Genomic DNA, 26,981 nt, shown 5'->3' on the forward strand with positions numbered 1-26,981 from the left:
ATACTGTTAAGGACAGTCCTCATACCTATCAAAAATGCTGACCTTTCTTATGGGTTCTATTTTCTGATAACACAGCTGCCGAACAGGAACCCATAAAGGCACTGGCTTTCATGCCAAGGATCACATACCTGATGTTTACAAAGAACTGCCTTGCTGTCCTAATCCTCATTAAATATTAAACAAAGACCTTAACTGACCACATAAAACTTAGAAGGTTCATGTGATAGGGTTATTGAGGAATGTTAAGGACATGAAGTGTGTTCTTCCCAAAAGTGCAAGACTAGACAGAATTCTAGCTGTTCTCAAGGAGTTACTTGAATTCCCCAAAAATGTAGTTACCAAAAAAAAAGACACTCTGTGAAAGTTTCTGGAAAATAATAGGTTTGTATACATTAAGTTATCTGGGGAGTCAGGTGTGGTGAGAGTTGCCTTTAATCCCAGTACTTAGGAGATAGAGGAATGATGTGGGATTTCCCTTCATATGCTATGATTATAATTTATTGCCATTGGTTAATAAAGAAGTTGCTCTGCTGCAAAGGTAAAAGGTTAAGTAACATATAAAGGTAAACATATCAGAATTACACCCAGCTTCTCAATGCAAACCATGAAATCCAGAATATTTAGAATATCCAGAATAATATCCTGGATAGATGTGCTACAGACACTAAGAAACCACGGATGCAAGCCCAGACGACTATACCCAGCAGAGATTTCATTCACCATCTATGGAGAAAACAAGATATTGAATGACAAAAACAGATTTAAACAACACATATCCACAAACTCAGCCTTATAGAAAGTACTAGAAGAAAAATCCCACCCAAGGAAGCTAACTGCACCTACAAATACACAGGCATCTGATAACCCCTCACCAGCATAACACAGAAGGGAAACACACAAACATTACTACCGAAAAATAACCGGAGTTAACAACTACTTGTCATTAATATTGCTTAATATCAATGGACTCAATTAACCTATAAAAAACCCTAAGGCTATGTATGTATATATATATATGCTAAGAGAATGAATATGATAACATGATCCAGCCTTTTGCTGTATACAAGAAATGCATCTGAACCTCAAAGTCAGACACTACGTCAGAGAAAAGGGCTGGGAAAAGATCTTCCAATCAAATGGACCTAAGAAACCAGCTGGTATAGCTATCCTAATGTCTAACAAAATTGATTTCAAACTAAAATCAGTCAGGAGAGATGGAGAAGGACACTCTATACTCATACAGGAACAATTAATCAAGATACAGTCACAATCCTGAACATCTGTGCCCCTAATACAAGAGCACCAACATATGTAAAAGAAAAATTCTTAAAACTTAAATCGCATATCAAACCACACACTAATAGTAGGAGACTTCAACACTCCACTTTTGCCAATAGACAGGTCAACTAGACAGAAACTTAACAGAGAAATAAGAGAACTAACAGATGTCATAAATCAAATGGACTTATCAGATATCTATAGAACATTCCACCCAAACGCAAAAGAATATACCTTCTTCTTTGCACCTCATGGAACAATCTCTGAAATTGCCCACATACTTGCTATATATCCACAAATATAAAAATTGGAGTAAATCTGGGTGTTCTATTGGATCACCATGGATTAAAGTGAGAATTTAACAACAATTCTACTCTCAGAAAGTCTACAAACTCATGAAAATTGAACAGTGAATTTGAACAACCCTTGGGTCAAGGAAGAAAGAAAAAAAGAAATTAAGACTTCCTTGAATTCAAGGAAAATGAAGGCACAAAATACCCAAACCTGAAACACCATGAAAGCAGTGCTAAGAGGAAAGCTCATAGCACTAAGTGCCAACATAAAGAAAATGGAAAATGCTTACATTAGTGCCTTAACAGCACATCTGAAAGATCTAGAACAAAAGAAGCAGATTCATCCAGGGGGAGTAGAAGACAGTAAATAATCAAATTGAGGCCTGGAATCAACAAAATAGAAACTAAGAAGATAAAAAAGAATTAATGAAACAAAGAGCTAATTCTTTGAGAAAATCAACATACTCACCCAGGAGAGGTAGAAGACAAGAAATAATCAAATTGAGGCCTGAAGTCAACAAAATAGAAACAAAGAAAATAATATAAAGAATTAATGAAGCAAAGAACTGGTTCTTTGAAAAAATCAACAAGATAGACAAATCCTTATCCAAACTAATCAAAAGGCAGAGAGAGAAAATCCATTTAACAAAATCAGAAATAAAAGGTGGACACAATAGACATTGAAGAAATTCAGAGAATCACTAGGTCATACTACAAAAACCTGTAGTCCACAAAATTAGAAAATGTAAAAGATATGGGCAATTTTTTAGATAGATACCATATACCAAAATTAAATCAAGACAAGGGGAGCAATTTAAACAAACTTATACTGCAAGGAAATAAAGGCTGCCATCAAAATCTTCCCAACCAAAGAAGCACAGTGCTGGATGGTTTTAGTGCAAAATTCTACTAGAACTTCGAAGAAGAGCTAATACCTATAATCCTCAAAATGTTGCACATAATAGAAACAGAAGGAACATTGCCACACTCTTTTTTGTGAGGCTACATTTACCCTGGTACCAAAACCACACAAAGGCTCAACCAAGGAAGAGAATTACAGACTAATACTAATCTTTCTCATAAACATGGATGCAAAAATACTCAATAAGATACTAAGAAACCGAATCCAAAAACACATCAAACAAATCATTCACCATGATCAAGTTGGCTACATCTCAGAGATGCAGGACTGGTATGTTTACACAAATCTATTAATGTAATCCATCATATAAATTAACTGAAAGAAAACAATCATATGATCATTTCATTAGATGCTGAAAAAGCATTTGGCAAAATTCAACACCCCTTCATGATAAAGGTCTTGGAGAGATCAGAGATATAAGGAACATATCTAAATATAATAAAAGCTACATATAGCAAGCCGACAGCCAAAACGAATTAAAAGGAGAGAAACTCAAAGCACTTCGACTAAAATCAGGAACAAGACAAGGCTTTCCCCTCTCTGCATATATCTTCTACATAGTTCTTGAAGTTTTAGCAATAGCAATAAGACAACAAGAGGAGACCAAGGGGATTCAAATTGGACAGGAAGAAGTCAAACCTTCGTTATTTGCAAATGATATGATAGTGTATATAAGTGACCCCCAAAACTGATAAATACCTGCAGTCATGTGGCAGGATACAAGATCAACTCAAAAAAATCAGTAGCCATCCTATACACAAATGATAAATAAGAAGCTTAGAAGAAAATCAGAGAAACATCACCTTTCACAATAGCCACAAATAACAAAGTATCTTGAGGTAATACTAACCAAAGAATTGAAAGACCTATTTGACAAGATCTTTAAGTCTTTGAAGAAAGGAATTGAAGAAGATATCAGAAAATGGAAAGATCCCCCATGGTCTTGGATAGGTAGGATCAACATAGTAAAAAATGGCAATCACACCAAAAGTAATCTATTGATTTAATGTAATCCCCATCAAAATCCTGACACAATTGTTTACAGACCATGAAAGAACAATAATCAACTTCATATAGAAAACAAAAAGCCAGGGATAGCAAAAACAATCCTGTACAATAAAAGAACTTATTTACATTATGATTCATAACAGTAGCAAAATTGCAGTTATGAAGCTGCACTGGAAATTATTTTATGGCTGGGGGTCAGTACAGCATGAGGAACTATATTAAAGGGTCACAGCTTTAGCAAGGCTGAGAATCACTGCCCTAGACCCTTTGCTAGACCCATTGCACATCTCTCCGGTTCCTCATCCTAACATATTGGCTTTTAATCCTACCCAAGACACTTCTCAGGCTGTCTTATGACCTCATATTGAAAAGAATAAAAGAGGAAGGGGCTGGAGAGGAGGCTCAGTGGGTAAAGGGACAGCTGCAGTCTGAAGACCTGGGTACAGACCTGGGACTCACATGGCAGAAAGAGAGAACTGACTCCTGAAAGTTGTTCTCTGACCCACACAGGTGGCCTGCGGCACACTGCCGAGCATGCACACACACAATAAATAAAATGTAATTAATATATTGAATGAGAGAGAGGAGAGGAGAAAACTTCTGTTTTGGTATGGTTTTCCTTTTGATTTTTCGAGACAGGGTTTCTCTATGTAACAGCCCTAGCTGTCTTTGATTTAGCTCTGTAGACCAAGCTGACATCACACTCACAGAAATCTGCCTTCCCCTGCATCTTTTGTGCTGAAACTAAAGCTGTGTGCCACCATGCATGGTGCAAGTAAACGTTCAGATCCCATGGACACATTCCAGATCCATCACTCATTCTTTACTTTTAAGACTTTTTATTTTTATTTATGTGTATCTCTCTCTCTTTCTCTCTCTGTGTGCGTGTGTGTGTGCGTATGTGTGTGTGTGTTTGTGTGTGTGCTGTTTTCCACTGAGGCCAGAAGAGGGCATCAGATTCCCCTGGAGCTGGAATTACAGGCAGTTGTCAGCATGGTGGCAGATGCTGTGAATCAAACTTGTGGCCTCTGGAAGAGAAACAAGTGCTCTTTAATGCTGATCCATCAACCCAGGCCCCATCTCTAGCGCACTTGACTGTGGAAAGACATTAGCACTCTTGGTTATCTGATTTGGCACTCAGAAGTACACATGCTTGATCTGTGGTTTCCTAGTATTCTGTGACCCAAAAGCTTCTGAGATTGTTGACACAGGAGATAAACTGAAGGCAGGGCTAATGACTGTTTCACAAAAACAGACAAAAAAAAAAAAAAAACCAATGATCACACTCATGAGTTGTTTCCTCATAATCTGACTTGTTAAACATTTAACCTAAGACCACAGCTGACCCTATAAACTTTAGAATGTTCAGACCATACTCAGACAACTCTTTAGGCAAGTAATAGCAATTTGTCAGACTTTAGGAATAAAATACTGTTAGGGACAGTCCTCATACCTATCAAAAATGCTGATCTTTCTTAAATGGGTTCTATTTTCTGATAACACAGCTGCTGAAAAGGAACCTACAAAGTCAGTGGCTTTCATGCCAGGGATGGCATACCTGATGTTTACAAAGAACTGCCTTGCTGTCCTAATCCTCATTAAATATTAAACAAAGACCTTAACTGACCACATAAAACTTAGAAGGTTCATGTGATAGGGTTATTGAGGAATGTTAAGGATATGAAGTGTGTTCTCCCTAAGAGTTCAAGACTAAACAGAATTCTAGCTGCTCTCAAGGAGTTACTTGAATTCCCCAAAAATGTAGTTACCAAAAAAAGACATTCTGTGAAAATTTCTGGAAAATTATATTTTTGTATACATTAAGTTATCTGGGGTATCTGGTGTGGTGAGAGTTGCCTTTAATCCCATTACTTAGGAGAGAGAGGCATGATGTGGGATTTCCCTCCATATGCGATGATTATAATTCATTGTCATTTTTTAATAAAGAAATTGCTCTGCTGCAAAGGTAAAAGGTGAAGTAACATATAAAGGTAAACCTTTATTTGTTACACCCAACTTCTCAATGGAACCTTGAAATCCTGAAGGTCCAGTATGGATGTGCTGCAGACACTAAGAAACCATGGATGCAAGCCCAGACTACTATAACCAGCAAAGCTTTCATTCACCATCTACGGAGAAAACAAGATATTGAATGACAAAAACAGATTTAAACAGTTCTTATCCAAAAACCCAGCCTTGTATATATTACTAGACGGAAAGTCGCAACCCAAAGAAGCTAACTGCACCCACAAAACTACCGGCATCTGATAACTCCTCACCAGAATAACACAAAGATGGAAAACACACAAATACCACTACCGACAATAACCGGAGCTAACAACCACTGGTCATTCATATTTCTTAATATCAATGAACTCAATTCACCTATAAAATGACACAAGCTAAGAGAATGGATATGATAACAGGATCCAGCCTTATGCTGTATATAAGAAACGCAACTGAACATCAAAGTCAGACACTACTCCAGAGGAAAGGGTTGGGAAAAGGTTTTCCAATCAAATGGACCTAAGAAACCAGCTGGTATAGCTATCCTAATGTCTAACCAAATGGATTTCAAACTAAAATCAGTCAGGAGAGATGGAGAAGGACACTTTATACTCATAACAGGAACAATTAATCAAGATGCAGTCACAATCCTGAACATCTATACCCCTAATACAAGAGCACCAACATATGTAAAAGAAACATTATTAAAACTTAAATCGCACATCAGACCCCACACACTAATAGTAGGCTTGAAAATTCTCACTTTTTTCCTGAGCACCTTTTTCTCTTAACTCACATGCTTAGAATCTATGACTAATAATAGGTTAATAAATGGTGACTCTTGGTGTAGATAATCATTTCAGGCTAAGTACTGCTCTCCCCAACACATCACACCTTGAAAAGAGATCTGGCAGATTCCATGTCTACGAAGATTCACAATTCCTGGCTTAGTCAAAAAAGGCCAATGAAACCAAGAAGGGAGAGTGAAGTCCACTGATTAAAACTGACTAGAAATGATACAGAAAATTAATAAACAATTGTAAGAGATACATAAAGTTATCAATATGTTCAAAAAAGAGAAGAGAAAAGAAAGGTTGGAGATACAGCTCAGGGGCTAAAGACACAGACCTGAATTGTATGCAGAGAACCAGCTCACAACTACCTGTTTCTCCAGCTCAAAGGGGAAATCTGATGCCACCTTGTGGTATCCATGGGTACTGCTTGCATGGGCATTTTACACACACACACACACACACACACACAAAATGAGAATAAAATAAAAATGAAACTGAAGAATGTCAACTATTCAGTGCAGAGGTAGGCTGACAACCTGGAACTGACATTACTGAAAGCTGCCTCTGATATGGATCACATTCAATATAGGCTGGGTTGTGAAATCCACACTAACCATCCTGATTCAGAAGGTGCAATTTTAAAGGCATTATCAGTAGCAAAGTCTCAATGTCAAGCTTTTCACGCACCCTTTAAACCAGTTTCTGATGAGTAAAAACTACATATGAGCAAGAGCAAGATCCACAAATGCACTACTCTGAGCAAGACAATGACCAGGATGTGAGATCTACAAAAGCAAACGGACCTGGAGCAAGCTCTACTGACTGAGCAAGAGGAAGCTGTGATGGACCTGGAGGAGGTATGATGGACCTGGAGCTAGCTCTACTGAGGAAGAGGATGCTGTGACGGACCTTGAGTGAGCTCTACTGATGAGAAAGAGGAAGTGTGACAAAGCAATAAAATCTCACAGGCCAGACTTACAAAGAAATTAAAGTCTAAGGGAGAACTCTAGTGAAGAAAAGATCTGTTGCAGAGACTGATCAAGCTGTCTTGTTTATTCTTGATGCCAAGAGGTGGCGGACTGGTAAGGGAGATGGAGGTTTCCCTTGAGTGCAGGATTGTGATGCTTTTCATAGGAAAGGAAGATAAGAAGGGCAGACACCACATCACTAGAAGCCGGCAAAAAGATGGAATGGGAGTGAAGGGAACTCAAACACTTTATACCCATAGTTAATTTTGCAATTTCAGGTAATGAAATTCCTTAATACTATATTTTATCTATTTTCTTTTTGTATAGTTGGGATAATTTTAGGTGCTTTGGGATTTCATGAAAGAATAGTATATGCATTTCAATCAGTGTATGAATGGGACAAATATTTGCATATTATAGGTAGTCAAGTTTTGTGTGGTTGTTGGGGGGTTGTTTCTGAGACAAGATTTCACCATGTAGCTGTGGATGACCTAGAACTCAGTATGTAAACTAGGATAGCCGCCAACCCTAGAAGCCTGATAGCTTCAGTCTCCCAAGTGCTGGGACTAAAGGCACGTGCCACTATACCCGGCATTTTTGGATTTTCATTTTTAATTTTCTGAGATAGGGTCTCATGTACCCCAGACTGACCTCAGAATTGCTCTTAGCAAGGATAACCTATTACCTTGCTACCCGAGTGCTGGGATTACCACTGTGAACCACCATGCCTGGTTTACAATGATAGGGCTTTAACCAAAGCTCTGTGTATGCTGGCTAGCACTGAACCAACTGAGCCACATCCCCAGTCCTACATTTTATTATTTAAAAATGTTCTTTACAGCTGGGCAGTGGTGGCGCACGCCTTTAATCCCAGCACTCAGGAGACAGAGGCAGGAGGATCTCTGTGAGTTCAAGACCAGTCTGGTCTACAAGAACTCGTTCCAGGACAGCTAGGACTGTAACACAGAGAAACCCTGTCTTGGAAAAAAAGAAAAGAAAAAAATATTCACTACAGATGATACCACATTTTTACTTGTTTGTATATGCTATGCAGTATTTCACAAAGCCTAACTCAGATAACAGGCTGTTTTAGGGAAACCCCCCTATTTTGTTTTCTTTATTCCCATTGCTGTCTGATGGCACACATTGTAAGCTTGTTTTCAAATGTTGTTTTAGACTGACCATCTGGTGTTTTAATACCTTCATTCTCTTTAAGCCTAAAAAATAGATATATAAATAAAAAATTAAAAATAAGAAATTGCTCTAGCCTATGGCTAGAATATAGGTCGGCAGGAAAACTAAACTGAATGCAGGGAGAAAGAAGGCAGAGACAGGCAGATGCCATATAGCTGTCAAAGGAAGATGAGTCAGGTGCCAAGGAACATGTAGAAAATGAGATTACACCCCAGCCACATGGCAATACATAGACTAATAGAAATGGTTAATTTAAGAGGTAAGAGGTAACTAGGAATATGCCTAAACCATTGGCCAAATGGTGCTATAATTAATATAGTTTTTCTGTGATTATTTGGGTCTGAGTGGCTGGGAAAAGAACGAGCAGTCTCCATTTACAGAGGCAGGCAGATCTCTTGAGTTTGGGGCTAGCCTAGAACAGAGCAAATTCTAGGATAGTCAGAGCTGTCTCAAAAAAGAAATTTATCTGGGGAACATGAGTGAAAAATGCCCAGTTCTGGTTGATCAAGAGGCAGAGATGGATGACCCCTGGGAAATATGTGAAGCTAAGGCTAGCCAAATCTGTAAACTCTGAGTTCAGCAAATAACCTTGTCTTAGTGAAATAAAAGTGGAAAGGAACCAAGAAAGACAGTATCAACTTCAGGTCTACACACATGCACACATACACTTTTTTTTAATAAAGTCAAATTAAAGAGGCTTCAATTGATTGAAGATGAAATATATTGAGCATCAGATTCTGTAACTATTTGGACTGTTCAATATCAAATGTTTAAATCAATAAATGCACTGATTTTTATAAATGACTGCCTAGCACTACAAAGTGTAGTAGCACCAAATATGAGCAAGGTACGGTTCCACGCAAAGTACTAAACAAAACCTGATTGCCTTTACAGGAAGCAACAAATAGTTGATTACTGTGAAAACAGGTAAGGGTAACAAATCACTCAGCCCACAGTTTGATTTATTTTTAATTGTGTGTGGGTATGTGTGAGTACACATGGATGCATCAAATCCCCTAGAGCTGGAGTTAGGGGGTGCTGGAAACTGAATTGCATCCTCTAAAAAAAGCATCAAGAACTCTTAGCTGCCAAACCATCTCTCCAGCCCTTCATCCTGAATTTCTTTTAAGAACTGAATCTAGAGGCTGGATAGATGGCTCAGCAACTAAGAACACTGGTTGTGCAAGCATCAAGACCTGGATTCAAATCTCTAGCATGCAGGTAAAAAGCTAAGCATAACTACACACACATCTGTAACCACAGTGCTGTGGTACAGTGGAAACAGAAGGACTTTGGGGGCTTGCTGACAAGCCAGCTGAGCCTATTTGGTGAGTTCCTGACAAATGAAAGGACCTGTCTTACAATCCCAAGATGGAGGGCTGGATTGCTTAGTGGTAAAAAAACAAAAACAAAACAAAACAAAAAATACTGTTCTAGCAGAAGACCCAGGTGCAATTTCAAACCTATATGGTAGCTTGAAATTATTTATGACCCCAGTTCCAGGGAAGCCAACATCTTCTGACCTCCAGAGGAGCCAGGCACTCACAAGGACATACATAAAGGCAGGAAAAACATATACACCCACAAAAATGAGTTTAAAAACAAATTTTTGTTCAACAATATGGGGACATCAAGATGGCTCAGCAGGGGGCTGGAGAGATGGCTCAGTGGTTAAGAGCACTGCTTGCTCTTCCAAAGATCCTGAGTTCAATTCCCAGCAACCACATGGTGGCTCACAACCATCTGTAATGAAATCTGGTGCCCTCTTCTGGCCTGCAGGCAGAGCACTGAGAATACTGTATACATAATAAAAAGGTTTAAAAAAAAAAAAGATGGCTCAGCAGTAAAGGTGTCTAACTCCAACTAAGCCTGAATTAACTGAGTTCGAGCCTCAAGATCCACATGGTGGAAGGAGAGAACCAACTTCTTTAAGATGTCTACACACACACACACACACACACACACCCCATACAAAATAAGTAAATGTATTTTTTATTTTAAAAAAAAGATAACCACCTGAGAAACAACAGCCAAGGTTGTTGTCCTCTGGTGTACACACATTCATATTTTTATTGTTATTATTATTCATTCAGAGAAACATACACACTGTTGTGTTTAGTATATAAAACCCTGGTCCCTGCCTAGTTTTGAAAGACACGTGTCACACAGAGGTCCAGTTAGCCATTCCCCCACATCAGAAGCCTGCCATTGGTCTTGGGTGGCAAGGAGCCACCAGCATTGCCTAATCTGTCTGAGATCTGGAATGGAAAGTGCTGACTTTGTACACAGAGTTCAGCATTGTTTACTGTGGGCATCTCAGATAAAGTTTACACTTGCTTCACATGAACTCGTGGACACACTTAAAAAGACAGGAATAGGGTTTGCTGCTTAGAAATTCAATAAGAGCTGGAGAGGTTGCTCAGTGGTTAAGAGCACTTGCTGCTCTTGTAGAGGACCTGGGTTCAAATTCCCAGCACCCATACAGTCTGTAACACTATCTAGTGTTGGGGCAGCTGGCCCAATCCCTGCGTTCAGGGGCGTGGCTGCCCCAGGGGAGAGAGGTACCCTTAAAAAGAACGGGGTTGGGGATAGCCGCCCTGTTTTTTCCCGTTTGACTCTCTGCTTCGCTGGAGCTTTGGTTTTGTAAGTGTATCCCACTTTCTCATTTTATTAAAACTGATTTATTCTAAAAGGACTATTTTTGGTTATTTCCAAATTCCTCCGACCCCGCTACAATCTAGTGCATTCTTCTGGCTTCCATGGGCACCAGACATGCATGCAGTGCACATACATACATGCAAAGCACTCATACACATAAAAATAATGGGGAAGGGGAGGATGGAGAGACTGCTCAGTGGTTAAGAATACTGTCTGCTCTTCCAGAGGACCCAGGTTGAATTCCAAGCATCTATATGGTGGCTCACAACCATCTGTCCTAGTACACAGAGAATCTGAGTGTACCGGGTACACACATGGTACACAGACACACAGGCAGAGAAAACCCTCATCTGCACAAAATTAATCTAAAAATTTAAATTTGATGGTACTGATGAAATGGCTTTTAGATAAAGATACTTGCTACCAAGTCTAACAACTAGAGTCTCATTCATTAGATTCACAGTAAAATGAAAGAACCAACTCCTATCGGTTGTCCTCTGTCCTCTGTGCAGCTGCTGTGGAATGCGTGCCTGCACACACTGCTGTGTAGCAATTATCTCCAAACTGGAACATGCCATCTCAGAGAGAAACTTGTTGAGACTCAGTAAGTTCTAAATGGAAACTGGTTAAAACTCAGTAAGCAATTCACTAGTCTCAGGAAGTCCCTGAAATGGGCCAGATTTACAAAGCCCTTCCTCCCCAAGCTTATAGAATCAGTTTAAGGAATGCAGAGAAGAGGTGATTCTACAATCTGTCAAGCTGCCTACAAGTTCTGCAGTGATTCCTCATCCATCCTGAGGTAGGTTTCAGGAATGCAGCTGCTCCTGTAGGTCACCCCTCCCCTATAGTATACAAAACCACAATAAACTCATTTGTTTGCCAGGTTGGACCTTGGTGGTGTTGGTACTCCGGTCTGTTGCTGGTTCCCTATCTGAGGTAGGTAGACACCAGTTTACATTGTCCTAGTAATAGAATCACGGAACACACACACTGTGTCACATTATACATAGAGACTCACAAATAAAGAATAAAACAAATTAAATGCCGTGGTGCAGTGGTGGCATGTGTTCTTAATACTAGCACTTGGGAGGGAGGAAGAGGCAGGCAGATCTCTGTGAGTTTGAGGTCAGTCTGGTCTACAGAGTTCCAGAGTTTTAGAGCAACCCCGTCTCCAAAAACAAAAATATTAAATGTCATGGCTGCCTGCCAATGGGAAATAAAATCACATGTAACTCTCATTACCATGTACCTTTGTCGTATGTATGCACACACACATGTGTAGGGATACATGTGTATGTATACATGTCTATGGGGGCCAGGGGTTAACCTTCGGGGCCATTCCTCATGGAACCCACCTTGTATTTTAAGACCGGGAATCTCACCAGCCTGAATCTCATCTATAAGCTAAGATGGTTGGACAGTAAGCTCCACCAAACTGAGGCTCATATGGGTTTTGAGGACTGAACCCATCAAGTCCTCATGCTCACACAGCAAATACCCACAGCCCCTAATTACTTTATTTACAATGTAAAATGAAAGTCTCAGTAAAAGAATATCAGGAGGCACCCTGAGCAAAACTATAGCTTGCAATTATAACAGCACAGTCAACAAGACATTGCCTCGAAAGCCCAGTCAAAGCCATGGCATTAGGGATACTCATGTTACTTAAGTTCTCAAATTTATGAACAGCAAGAGCCAAAAAAGAAAAAGGCTCAACAGGTAAAGGTGCTTGCCATCAGGCCTGAAAAACAGTGTTCATTTTCCAAAACTCACCAATTCCTGAAAACTGTCCTCTGACCTCTCTACATGTGTGCCATGGCAATTGTGTGTACATGCACACACATGTAAAAATAAAATTTAAAGAATTTAACAGCAGGGAAATCCTTTCATGCCAGGGAATTAGTACAAGAAAATGTAGTTACACTGCCCTTTTTGCTTACATATATGGTGTCTGGGTGGTCACATGTGTGTGTGACCACCAAGGTTGATATTGGGTGTCTCCCTGCCCCTCTCTCCATCTTGTATACTGAGATGGATCTCTTGATAAACCCAGACCTAGCTCTTTTAGCTACTCTGGCTAGCCAGCTTGCTCTGGGGACCTGTCTGCAGGTTCCACCTCCCTAAAACTGGAATTACAGGTAGGCAGAGCAGCCAAGCCCACTTAGCCCACTTGGCGCTGGGTATCTGAACTCCAGTCCTGATGCTTGCACAACAAATGTTTTACCTCTAGGATCTTCCCTGCCCCAGGTTGTCACTTTTAAGGAAATGTGTTTTGAATGTCTACAGACAACCCAACTTTGCTGAGCCAGCACATACATGCAAAATGGGGTTCACCTTGCCCTTGCTGTGCTTGTTCTGTCAACCTGACAGTCCAAGAGTCTCCTGGGAACTTTCACTTAGCCACAGTTGAGATCAGCTTGGCCTGTGGTCTTATCTGTGGGGAACTGTCTTGATTGATGTGGGAAGATACAGACAACTATGGCCCACACTGTACCCTGGTCAGGGGTTCTGGGCCTGTTGAATGAGAAAAGGTTGAACACAGCAGGCATAAGCATGCGTGCATCTCTCTGCTTTTTGTTGTTATTTTTCAAGACAGGTTTTCGAGACTGGCTGTCCTGGAACTCACTCTGTAGGCCGGGCTGGCCTCAAATTTAGAGATCTACCTGCCACTTGCTGTTTAAGATGTGTAAAAAAAAATCTGTGTGTGTGTGTGTGTGTGTGTGTGTGCGCGCGCGCGCTCATGCAGTCAGGTACTTGCAAAGATCAACAAAGGCCATTGGATCCATTGGAGCTAGAGTTAGAAGTGGTTTTGAGTCACCCAACATGGGAGCTGGGACCCAAATTCTGCTCCTCTGAGAGCAGCTCTCAAGCACTCAGTCACTTCTCCAGCCTTCTCTCATCTTTCCCGAGTGATGTGACCAGCTGTTTTCAAGCTTCTGCTGTGACTTCCCACAGTAACTGACTGCAACCTGTAGCCGTGAGCTAAATCCTTTTTCCCCTAAGTATTTTTTTTGGGGGGGAGTGGTGGTGGTCAGGCTATATGACCACAGCAATAGAAATGAAACTAGAAGTTGGTATTCACGTCCCTAAAAGTCAGATGACAAGAGTCCAAATGACTGGAGAGGGACTATTCGGTATCATAAGGTGGGTGGGAAATGTAACTCAGAGCAAGAAGCTCCATGTTAAACCCCATCCTGAATCTCAGCACTGAGGAAACAAAGGCAGCCATATTTCTCTGAGTTGGAGACCAGCCTGGTCTACATAATGAGACCATTATCTTAAAAACACAACAAACAAAAAATCCGCAGACCCAGAGGATTCATGGGCTATCCACAGGCTCTGAAGATATAGTTCATCTGCAAAGTTGAAAATCCTACAAGCTCAGGGATTTCTTAAAACATGTTATTTACATGTATATGTGTCTGTTTGTGGATATGCACTTGTGTGCAGGCACCAGAAGAGGTTGTCCAATCCCCAGGAGCTGGAGTTACAGGAAGCATTGAGCCATTCAATGTGAATGTTGGGAATCAAACTCAGGTCTTCTTGCAAGAGCAATAAGCACTCTTAATGGCTAAATAATCTCTCCAGCCTGTAAAGATTTATTTTTAATTATGTTCATACTCGTGGGAGGTCTGTGTATGGGAATCAAGTACCCACAGAAGCTGGAAGACTGAAGCCCATAAGAATGTGTTGGATCCCCTGGAGGGGCAGCTACATGTTGCTGTAAGCTGCCAGAACCAAACCTGGGTCCTCTGTCAGAGTAGCAACTCTCTTATCCATGGAGCCATCTCTTCAGCTCAAGCTCAAGAATAGTCCCTGTTTGATTCACTGATGCAACCTAAGCTTACAGAAATGCTCCTACCACAATGCAGGACCTCAATAAACAGGATAAATGAGATAAAAAACAAAGAGGTCAGTTAGCCTGGTGAAGCAGATGTGGAATTCTACCGATGCCAGAGAATGGAGCTGGAGGTTTCAAGGCTTGAATGGACCATAAAACAATTCCAAAGTCAGCCTGAGCAACTTATCAAAATTAACTTCTAAAAAAGGGGAGAGTTAGAGCTGGGGATATAGCTTAGCGGCATGATGCCTGCCTAGCACGTTAGGCTATAGGTTTAATCCCCAACATCACATACACATGCCCCTCACTCTCACTGAGGTATTATATATACGAAAGTGTCATCAAATACAGAGCATTAATACTAGTTTGTCTTTCAGATTAAATTCATCGGGTATTTTCAGGGAAGTTACTAATTGTCTTAAAATATGTTCACGTTTATTCAATGATCAGTAGCAAAATATTCATTTCCTAGTAGCTGTGGTTACAGTGCAAGGAGTAATGGGAGGGGAAGACTTTATGGATGAGGGTAGAATGTTCTAGTCCACGACAATAAGGCTGCCAAGAAAGCTAAATAAACAAGGCTGCATGAGAGAAGTCCCCACCTGAGGTGGTGGGCATGTGAGACCTCACACAGGAACAGGCTAGCACAGGAGTGTACCAAGGTTCTGATGTGGCACTTGCAACAACACGTGCTTTGGGATACTTACAAGCTACTGCTCCGGCTTTGCTCACAAGCTCCAAGATCTCACTGGTCCCAATCACCATGGCTTTCTCTGAGCCAGGAGCACAGTAGGTGCTTAATATTTTCAAATGAAAAACAGAAGGAAGGCAGGCCTGAGATAAAGATCTCACAGGCAAGACAGAGCTCTCTAAAAATTGAGCTTCAAGGCTGGGCACATACCTCAGTCAGTAGGGTACCCCACCTAGCATGCACAAAACCCTGGGTTTCATCTCCAACATAGCATAAGCCAGGTATGGTGGCACATTCCAATAATCCCTGCAATGGGAAGATGGAGGCAGGAGTATCAGAAGTTCAAAATCATCTTTAGCTACACAACTAGTCTGAGACCATCTTAAATAATACGAGACCTTATCTCAAAATGAAAAGAAAAATGAGCTTCAAGTTGCCAATATGCAATAAAATTTTGCCCTTACCTCCAAACTTGCTCAGGAGGTGGGTTCCCAACCACCTCCCCCCAAAAAAACTGAAGCTTAGGATTGTGTTTCCCTACAACAGGTGAAGGAAACTGTGGGCCCTCTAGAAGCCCTCCATACACCAGGCTCTGTCCTCCTCCTGCTTGTGCACATTCTGTTGTCCTTCACTGGGCACTGCCCAGGCCACTCGGTACAATGCAAGACACCCCCGAGGCAGAGCGGTCCCACGATACGTTCACTGCACAGGGGGCTCCTGGCGATGCTGGGTCTTCTGGTGCCTGTTGAGGATGGACCTCTGGTTGAAGCTGCGGCCGCAGGCGGGGCAGTGGTAGGGCTTCTCGCCCGTGTGGATCCTCTGGTGCCGCACCAGCCGCTCCCCCTTGCTGAAGCGCTTGCCACATACCTGGCAGCCATAGGGTTTCTCCCCAGTGTGTGCACGTCTGTGCACCGCCAGGTTGGCATTCCTGCTGAAGCTCTTGCCACACTCACAGGTGTAGGGCTTCTCCCCAGTGTGTGTCCTGCGATGCACCAGCAGGTGCTGCCTCCGGCTGAAGCCCTTCCAGCAGTCTGCACATTTATAGGGTTTCTCCCCTGTGTGGCTGCGCTGGTGCACCTCCAGGTGATGCCTCTGGCTGAAGGTCTTCCAGCACTCACCACACACATAGGGCCTCTTGCCCAGGTGGGTCCTCTGATGTTTGGTGAGGTACTCCCTCAGTGTGAAACCTTTCCCGCACTCCACACAGCCAAAGGACTTCTCCTCTTCATGTGTTCGCTGGTGTCTGACAAGGTTGGAGCTGCGACTAAAGCCTTTTCCACACTCAGGGCACTGGAAAGGTTTCCAGAAAGAATTGTGGGTGTTAAGGGTGTCTGGCAGGGGGACCCCATGCTGAGGATCAGGGAGCCCAGGTAAACTGGCTCCAGATCCCCCAGGCTCCTGCTCACAGGCACCCCCTGGTCCAGGAACCTGGATGGTGGTTTCTCCAAACCCATCGGAAGTCAACCCAACAAATGCTCGTTTCAGATCTTCCTGCTGGGGTTTGGCCTCCTTCTCCTTGTTCCCAGGACCTGTGTGGCAAAGGAGATTAACACTGTGGTGATGCTCCAGCACAGACCCTCCAACTGCTGCTCTCCTTCACGCCCAGAAATCAGGTGCCACCCTGTCTTTCTGTCTCTCTATCCCTGTTTCTCTGCTAGCTCTAAAGAGCTGCTGTGACCTTGTAGCCTCACCCTCTCTCCTACTCGCAAATGTGAGCAAGACCAGCTCTTCCACACACAGGCAGACAGACACAACCCCGTTGTAACTTTCCACTGTTATCTAAGGTTTTCTGCATGCCAGGGGCCAGGTGGGCTAGGTCAGAACTAGGTATGGGCTTCCGACCACCATTCCCCAAACTTACAAAAGAACAAGCTTAGTTCTTTGTGGGGATCTGAAAGGAATGAACAGACCTACAGGCTGCCATCTCTCCTCTTCAGGCCCCCCATGGCTGCCTATGCTTTCGGGCTCCAGCATATTATCTAAGGCTGTTTGTAATGTCATCCCTCCTCAGACCTGAAGGTTTGCTCTCCCACTGTGATGCTATGGCCCTGCTGGAAAGAAACATCGGAAAGGAGACTCCTCTCACTTCCTTTTCTGCCTTCCTTGAACAGTGACCACCCAGGGAACTTCATGCACCATGTCTTCTTCTCCAAATGCATTCCTTCATGTTGGTGGTGATGATTTGGCTTTCTAAGATAGAGGATCTTGCTCTTTAACACATGCTGGCTTTGAACTCATGCAATCCTGAAGGGGGAAATCTCAGGCCTACATAACCATACCCAGCTTCCTAGTATGTCCCATTAATGGGTCCTCTTCTTTTCCTTTGATCAACAACTTCAACACCTTTCACGTCCATGAACCCTGAACTCTGACCTTTCTTTACTCCTTACCACCTCCCTGCCATGATACTGAACTGACTGACAGATTTTAATACCCGCCCCCCACTTAAGGTTCTGTTCATTCAGACTTTTACTTCCTTCAAAAATCTAACTCATTGGGGCCGGGGAGACGACTCAGTGGTTTAGAGCACTTGTGTAACTTGAGGCCCTGAGTTCGGATCTCAGCATGCATAGAACAAGCTCAGTGTGGTCTTATACATGCTGTAACACCACCATTGTGGTGGTAGAGACAGGATAATCACTAGGACTGTCAGTCTAGTTGAAAAAGTCAAGCTCCGGATTAAGGGAGAGAGACCCTGCCTCAAATGAGTAAGGCAGAGTGACAATGGGAGAAACCCAACACTCCCTCTTCTATCCTCTGGGCATGAGCACAGCTATGTGCATACATATACATATGTGCACATACATCACACATACACAAATCTAACTCAGATTTCTATGAAGAGCACACCCTAGAGATCTCTTCCCCTGGCCTCTTTTACATTGATATAATCAGTTAGCCCTCACTTATGCTACACTTATTAGCACACCCACACACTACATTCTCTCATCTAGCACACTCCCTGTCCCAACAAAAAGCTGCCACATACGGCCTGCATGCAGGGGGTGTTCAGTAACCATCTGCTGGAGAACCAGACCAAGCGCTCCTCTTCTGCTCCTTTCCTTTCTCTCCAGAGCTCGATGCCCCTTAGACTTGCCCACACTCCCTATACTATCCAGTCAGCAGCACCATGGCTAGGGCAAGACTCTTAAATTGCAGCTTTCAAAACTCCTTTCTCACCTGTGCCAGGCAACAGTCTTACCTGGAAGTACCCCACAGTCTTGTGATTCCACATATTCCCCGAAGCAGTCAATCTGAGCTGGGGCCACGTGCCTCCATTCCTCTTCAGGAAAAGCCAGAGCCATGTCTTTAAAAGGCCCCAGACCCTAAAACAACAAGAGACTGCCATAGATAAGGAAAGAACAGAGATGGCTCAACCATTAAGAACACTTGCTGCTCCTCTAGAGGACCGGGGTTAAGTTCCTAGTACCTATATAACAACTAATATAACTGCCTGTAACTAACGGTTCCGAGGGATCAGACGCTATCCTCTGGACTCTTGAGTACACCAGGCACACATGTGATGCACATACATACACACATATGTGCGGGCAAAACATTCATACACCTAAAAAAAATAAAAATAAATTAAGAGAAAAAAGTAAAAACCCTAGAGCTGTTGAAATAACTCACAGTGTTAAGGTGCTGGCTGCCAAGCCAGACCTCAACCGAGTTCCTAGACATGAAATGGTGGACGGAGAGAACTGGCTCTAGCCAGCTGTCCTCCGACCTTTACATGAGCACTGTGGCACACCTCCCACAACACATACACTAAATACATTGTCAAAAAAAGGTGAGGTAGTCTACCAGGAGCTTCGAAACCAGGCTAAAGCACAGCAAGGACAGAAGCAACTGGTCCCTGGATGAGCTGGGAGAACTGCCATCTTCCCACAGCTTTAACATAGGGTGACCAACAGGTTCAGACCCTGCTACTATGGCCTTGCTTGGCCTCGCCATCTCAGCAACCTCCTCAAGTTTCAGCCTGGAAGCCTGTGTGTTCCCTCAAGCCCCACCTTAAGGCTATGCTTTTCTAAAGAACTGCTCAGTAGGTGAAGCCTTATGACCAATGGAAAGGTAGAGAAACAACTACACGAAGCTGTCCTCTGACCTCCACACACGTAGTGGCATGGACACCCACATATCTATCTTATACAAACGCACACAAGAGGATAAATGATACATTTTAATGTAAAAGAATAAAGCATGTTAAATAAACAAAATGGAGTATGGTACTTAGGAATAAGCATCAGCTGGTAGAGTGCTTGCCTATCATGTCCAAAGCCCAGGGCTCCATCCTCAGCATCACACAGTAAGGTGTAGTGCTGCATGCCCATTATCCCAGCACTCAGGATGTGGAAACACAAAGATCAGGAGCATAAAGACATCATCTTCTACTTTTTTTTTAAATTAATGATACTTTTGTACATGTGATAAAGAGGCAGAGACATATGTGTAACCCTATGGGGGGCCAGAAAAGAGCCTCAGATCTGCTGAGCTGGAACTACAAGAAAGCTGTGATCCGTCAGACATGAATATTGGAAGCCTACCTTGTGTCTTCTGGAAGAACAGGAAACACTTTCAACTGCTGACTCATCTCTCTGGCCCTATGAGCTACATATTAAGTTTGAGGTAACCTGGGCTACATAAGGTCCTGTCTCAAAAAATAAACAAATCAAGAAATCTCCACAACAGAAACATTAGCTCACCTGGGTTGTTGCTGCAAGGAACCCAGCAGCAATTTCTTGGTCTCTGGTGCTCACAGAGGGAAGACCTGGACCCGCATGAAGAATGGGCAGTGCTGAACAGAATACAAGAAAGGATCAGGGCTGTTGTTCCCCAGCTCAAAAGCACCCCACCCCAATACACACCATCTCAGAACTACAGACCACAAAGAATTACATCAGGGCTAGGCAGTGGTGGCCGCATGCCTTTAATCCCAGTACTTGGGAGGCAGAGGCAGGTGGGTCTCCCTGAATTCAAGCCACCCTGCTCTATGGAGCAGGTTCTAGAACAGTCTGGGCTACAGAGAGAAATGTTATCTCAAACATTAAAAAAAAACAACAAAAAAAATAAAACAAAAGAGAAAGAGAGAAAAGAGAGAATTACTTCAGTATCACAATGACCTATATAGCCAAGAGTCTGGGAGTCCCCTGCCCTTTTCTGGCTGAGAAGACTATCACAACCCTGTCCCCTCAGAGTTAGTCACACCCCTGAGTCATTCATGAAAACAACTTTCTGAGACTCAGTAATAATGAAGCCTCATGTTGGTGTGGCTTGTCTCCTCACTTAGTAACTAACTCTCCCATATCATCAGCATAGTTCCTAGTGGTTCTAGAAAGGGTATGAAGAGAAGGAAGAAGAAATGATAAGAGAACATGATTCTAGATGTGTCCGTAAAACCAGTCAAGGTGTAAAAAACCATTTCATCTGTTTCCTACTGGGGTAAAGGAAGTAGCCTGGAAAACTCAGTATTATACTTTTTTTTTTTTTTTTTTTAGATAGAATTGGACATTTATTACTTGGGGGGGGGGGGACAGACAGACAGACAGACAGACACCCGAGGCGAGAGAGAACCTCAATATTATACTTTACCAGTAACTACTTAGCCCAGTGCTGACCTTTCATCCTCATCACTGGCATCTTACCTTGCTCCTGGAAGGCCTGTGTCCCATCTCCAGGGCCCTGGCTCAGCTGTTCTGCAGTGCTTGGGCCCAGGCTTTGAACTCCTTCCCCCTGCAGCATCCCCCACTCAGGCTTGACTTCTACTGGTCCCAAGTGGATGTCTGATTGCCAAGATCCTCCACCAAGGGCTGTGACCAGCTGTTCTCCCTGGGCATGGCATGGAACCTAAGAAGAATGCCCATACCAGTTAGAATGAGACCTGCTGGAGACTGTTAGAAAAAGAGCTGAAATAAAACTGAAAAAGAAAGCAAGGCTAGTGGTGCAAATCAGATAGTAGAGTGTTTGCCTCACATGCATAAAGCCCTGCAAGCCCTGAAGCCCTGAGTTCCATCCCCAGCACCACATAAGCCCAGTATGATGGTCCAACCTGTAATCCTAGCACCCAGTAGAGGGGGGAAGCCCCCAACCCCTGCGTTCAAAGCCAGTCTGGTCTAACTGGTCTAATTAGTAAATTGCAGGCAAACCAGGGCTGCCCAGTAAACCCTGTTTAAAAAAAAGACTAGAAAGAAGAGCAGGAAAGAAGGAGAGAGCAAGGGAGGAGGGGAGGTGCAAAAGAGAAAGGAGAAAAACAGTGGAAGAGGAAAGGAAAGAAAGCTGTTGACTTCTTCCATATGAAGAAAGCTAAATAAATGCTTCCAAAATGAACTAGCTAATGAGAAAGAGCGGCTCTACAAAAAGTGAAGCTTTGCAGTGAATTCTCATAGAAACAAGGCCCTGCTCCCTTTTCTTCTCTCTCATAGATTTAAATACTGATAATCAACTTGACAGTTCTAGAGTCACCTATGAGACAAACCTCTGGGCTTATCGGGGAGGAATATGTGTCTAGATTTGCTTACCTGAGGTAGCAAGCCCCACCTTAAACGCAGCCCCACTATCCCATGGGCTGAGGTCCTACACTGAATTAGAGGAGAAAGCTCGGTAGCAAAGAGTGCATACTGTTTTTGCAGAGGACCTAAGTTTTGTTCCTAGTGCCCACACCAGGCAGCTCACAACTACCTGTAGCTTGTAGCGCCAGGGGATCCAATGTCCTCTGTGGATACTCAAATATATGTGCACATTCTAACACACATACGCACAATAAAAAGAAGTAAATGTCTTAATCTTTAAAACAAAAGGAGAAAGTGATCTGAGCGCCAGCATTCATCACTGCTTCCTGAAGGCAGATGTGCGTGGTCAGCTGTCTCACAGTCTTGCCACCACACTTTTCCAAAAAACTGTGAGTCAAAATATGAGCATCTCTCTCTCTGGTAACTCCTGGCCTTAAGGTAGTTATTTAAGGGCCAGAGAGAAGGTTCAGTGATTAAGAGTATTGGCTGCTCTTCCAGAGGACCCTGGTTCAACTTGCAGCATCCACATGGCAGCTCACAAGTAGCTATACTTCCAGTTGCAAGGGATCTGGACTCCAGAGACACTGCATGCACACGCTGCACAGAAACACTTGCAGGCAGAACACCACACACAAAACAGAATAAAACAAAAATTTCAAAGGTATTTAAAATGTCTTTTCTTTGTATAGATATGTATGGTATATATGTATGGTATGTATGTGGGTACATGTGCATGCACACAGAGGACAATGGGTGACTTCAGTGTCTGCCTTTATCACTTTGTATCTTATGCATTTAGGCAAAGTCTGTCATTTGATTTCTTGCTTGCTGATTTCACTGTCTACCTAGCCAGCTCACACAGCGGATGCTAACTCCACCTCCTGAGTGGATTGCGGACTATCAAGCCTATACCCAGCATTTATGCATGTATGTGGGAGCCGGGAAGCCGAACTCCAGTTCTCATTCGTTTGCAGCAAATGCTCCATCCACTGAACTATCTCCCCAACCCCTAAAAAAAAATGTCTTTTAATATACCCCACTCTGCTCTTTCTAAAACTGCTTTTTGCAACAAAGTGAATCCACAAATCTGGTTTTGCCTGAGCGGAGGTACCGAAAGTTGAGTAAGAAATCCCAAAGTGACAGAGTGAGGTTGTGCTTAAATTCCAGTTGCCACTGGCAGAATCACTGCCACTAGCCTCTTCCCCAAGGGCATGCAAAGCTCACAGTGGACCTGGAATACAAGCTAAACTACATTCACTGGATTTGAAGCTCATCCAGGGGTCCCTGATGCCTAAACCATGAATATCTTCCCTAGAGATGGCTCTTTTTAAAAAAAAAAAAAAATCTTCTAAGTATATATGTGTGTGTGTGTGTGTGTGTGTTCATGTCATGCACTGAGTAAAGGCGTGTACGGCACTGAGTATGTGTGGAGGTCAGAGGACAACTTCCAGTGCTGGTTCTCGTCTTCCACCTTATGACAGGGACTCTTGCTCATCCCTGCTGAGGACGTCTGCCTATCTGGACTGCAAACTTCTGGGGGCTCTTCTTCCTTTCTCCACCATCTCACCACTGGGAATACACGTGCACACTCCCTCACGTGACCTTTACATGGTCCTGGAGATCTGAACTTGGGTCCTCATGCTTGCAGAGCAAGTGCTTTACCCACTGAGCCATCTCTTCAACTCTGACTCTTGCTAAAACACTCTCTAGAAAGGCTGTTTGGGGCTAGGGGATGATGGAGCAGGGTCTAAGTCTCATCCACTCTCACTACTTCCTTAACCTCTCCATTTTTGATTCCCACACCAACCGCACAAGGCCTGGACACCCTCTTCTCACCCACCGCCTTGGCCTCCGGTGTGCTCTCCATCAGGTCCTCCACCATGGCTACCAAAGCCTTGCCGCTGTCTGGGCTGTGCTCTCGGATCCAGGTGTAGAGCTCTCGGGGCAGGATGGTGAGGAACTGCTCCAGCACCAGCAGCTCCAGGATCTGCTCCTTGCTGTGCAGTTCCGGCTGTAGCCACCGCCGACAGAGCTCTTGGAGCTCCCTGAGGGCTTCTTGGGGACCAGCGGCCTCTTGGTAGCGGAACTGCCGAAACCTCAGCCGGAATGCCTCAGGACTGGAGTCCTCCCCGCCCCGGCCCCAGGGCAGCTCCTTCTCCAGTTTCACCACTGGAGCACCCATCTGCTGCTGAGGATCTTCTGCCATCTCCAGGCGCTCCTTCAGCATCTTCAAGCTCCAGCAAGCCTGAGGATGACAACAGAGAGGGCCCTTCTGAGAACAGAAAATGCACACAGGAGGTCTGCCCATCCAGTTTTCTGTTTGTTCTCAGGAAGCTGATACAGATCTTCAAATCCTATCAGCTGATCTGGGGCTTCAGTTAGTCAGGGTAGAAACAGCAAAGCAGGCAAAATCAAGACCAAGACAAACTTTGAGGTCAACACCAACAAATTCACTAGTGGCTTGATTGTGACGGTGCTTTCGGTCTAAAGACAATGCTGCACAGGCTATTGCCACTGCTCTTGATTGCCCGTGTACCTAGATGGTAAAGCCCTGCTGCTGAAGACACAATACATTCTGGTTGCAGCACCCCGAGAAATCAAGCTGGAACTGACCTGGAACTTTCCTCCCCATTAACTAGTTTTCATAGTGCTGAAAGGTGCTATCCAGGCCCCTGAAGGAGAAAAGTCATTGCCGGTAGTACACAGCAGGGAAGCCTGCAGGAATGACCTGCCAGACAAGATATGTCCACTGCTGTTAATAGTGGCTTGAAGGCAACCAACTACTTTCTGACTGGATTTGTGGCTTGTTCCACAGGAGGGAATTCATGCCTGATACTGTAAACCTGGTCAAAAACCCATAGACAGGGAGACTGGGCCTAAGGGAGAACCTACAACTATGATTTTGCTAAAGCAGACATGGCATCAAACCACCTTCTAAACATTTATGTTGATATCCACAGATGAGCTACTCTCAGCCTTAGTCACGGAAGCCTCGTTCTGCCTACAGTTTGCACAGACACTTATAACTGGCCAAAGCTGAGTGTTCATCCCAAAATGGGACAACTGTGTCAACACCCCTACACAGCCAAGGCTCAGGGAACATAGTGGAAGCAGGGACAGAAAGAAGGTAAGAGCCAGAAGGTGGGAAAGAGACATGCTGTCTTTTGGATGTGACACAGCCACTGCACTCATGAACTTATTGCCACACATGACTTATATACCTGCATGGGACTAAACCAGTAAAATCAGTCAGCATCCCAACAAAAAAGAAGAGGATATGAAAAGGGGTGTTTGGGTGTCCCTGGGAGGAGTGGGGGAGGGGAGTTAGGGTAGCAATAGTCAAGACGTGCTGTATGCATGAACAAAAGTGTCAAGAGAATAAGTAAAAGAGGAGACACAGAAAGAATAGGCAAGCAGCATATAGAACCGTCTCCCTCCAAAAACATGGAAGTTTTAAAAAGAAGAAAGAATGGGCTGGAGAGACAGCCCGGTGATTAAGAGCACCCACTGCTCTTGCAGAGGAACCAGGCTCAGTTCCCAGCACCCACACAGTGGCTCATAACCTGCTGTAACTCAGTTCCAGAAGATCTGCTGTGTCTTCTGGACACTGTGGGCACCTGGCACACACGTGGTACATAGACAAATATGAGGGGAAAAGAAAAAAAAAAACCCACCCACCATCTTAAATCTCTCAGCATTTGGATGAAGAGGCAGGTGTTCTCTGTGAGTTAGAGGCCATCCTGGTCTACATAGTGAGTTCCAGGACAGCCAGAGCTACACAGTGCACAGTGAGCTCGTCTCGCAAAAAAGAAAGATTAACAGCCACGGAAGTAGTTGCCTGTAATCCCGGAACCTGGTTTAGGCTGGTAGACGGTGAGTTCTAGGACAATCTGGTTACACAGCTGGAAGAAAGAGAATGGAGAACGGGAGAACGGGTGGGAAGCGAACATTACACCTGAGGAAAAAAGAGGCTGCAAAGCAGTCCATAAAAATGAGTCTTGTTTACTTCCGGGCGGGCAGGCTGGAGAGACAGGCCCCATGCTCCAAAGCACAAAAGCGCTCAGACTGTTGGCGCAACTAGCGGGCGAGAGAGGCCACGACCTTCGGCTACAGATTCTACTGGCTGTTCGTGTTTTTCTCCACCCGCCCCTTAAACCGACTCCTCACTTTCCGTCTACAGTACTCGTCTCTCTGCCGTATCGAGCTTTCTCGAACGAGCCAGCTATTGCCTAGCTCGTTCCGCCGGCGCCCTGCGGGCAACAGGCCCCTCGTGGGTCTTTCCCCGCAGGCCTCTGGCAGACAGAAGGTGCCGCGTGGCTCTTCTTCCAACGACTGCCCTGCATCCGCGTCTAAATCGCCCCACTTCTTAGAGGCGCAGGGTCAAGGTCTTCCCACCCTGCATTAGGCTCTCTCCGCCTGGCCAGGCCGCGACCCGCCCGGTTCTTACCTGAGACCACGGCTGTGCGTGGAGAGGCGACCTTCCGGGCCGCAGCTGCCCCGCCGAGCTGCAACCCGCTCCGTGCCAGACCCGCCCGGAGCCCGCCGCGGCCTGGACTGCCTGCGCGCTCAGCACCTGCCCAGGCCTGCGCGGACCGGAAGTGAGTGGCGGATGCTGTCAGGCAGGTGCCCTAATGAAAGGGCCCGCGTCCGGTTCCTCTCTAGGACGCTCGGAGGTCTCAGAAGGAGGCATATCTCTATGGTGGGTCATGACTAGTGCAGGCTCACCATCTATTTTCCTGGCTCTTCCGCACTTCCGTACATTTTTTTTTTAAACGAATCTCTACAAAAAAGGAGCATTTCTGCGCTAGGCTAGTCTAT

At 44.0% G+C, this 26,981-nt stretch overlaps 1 protein-coding gene across 6 annotated transcripts in view; it reads right to left on the minus strand.

The window, feature by feature from the left end:
• The window catches only part of Zscan25 (zinc finger and SCAN domain containing 25), a 35,649-nt gene extending 8,901 nt beyond the window's left edge, over positions 1-26,748 (minus strand). The window contains exons 1-7 of one of the 6 annotated variants that reach the window (XR_005287128.1): positions 26,611-26,748; positions 24,004-24,408; positions 21,300-21,501; positions 20,361-20,452; positions 18,857-18,980; positions 15,865-17,183; positions 15,671-15,759 (exon numbers count right to left, since the gene is read on the minus strand). Coding sequence is in view for 1 of the 6 variants with exons in the window: in XM_038344977.1 (XP_038200905.1) it covers positions 16,354-17,183; positions 18,857-18,980; positions 20,361-20,452; positions 21,300-21,501; positions 24,004-24,390 (1,635 nt within the window). In the remaining 5 variants the exon portion in view is untranslated. Of the gene's footprint in view, positions 1-4,347; positions 4,530-15,376; positions 17,184-18,856; positions 18,981-20,360; positions 20,453-21,299; positions 21,502-24,003; positions 24,409-26,610 lie in introns of those variants that run through there. The other 5 variants (XR_005287130.1, XR_005287127.1, XR_005287129.1 and 2 more) reach the window with 5 other exon arrangements.
• Positions 26,749-26,981: the final 233 nt, after the last annotated feature.

The sequence above is a fragment of the Arvicola amphibius genome, chromosome 10, assembly GCF_903992535.2.
Source record: "Arvicola amphibius chromosome 10, mArvAmp1.2, whole genome shotgun sequence".
In the NCBI taxonomy this organism is placed as follows: domain Eukaryota; kingdom Metazoa; phylum Chordata; class Mammalia; order Rodentia; family Cricetidae; genus Arvicola; species Arvicola amphibius.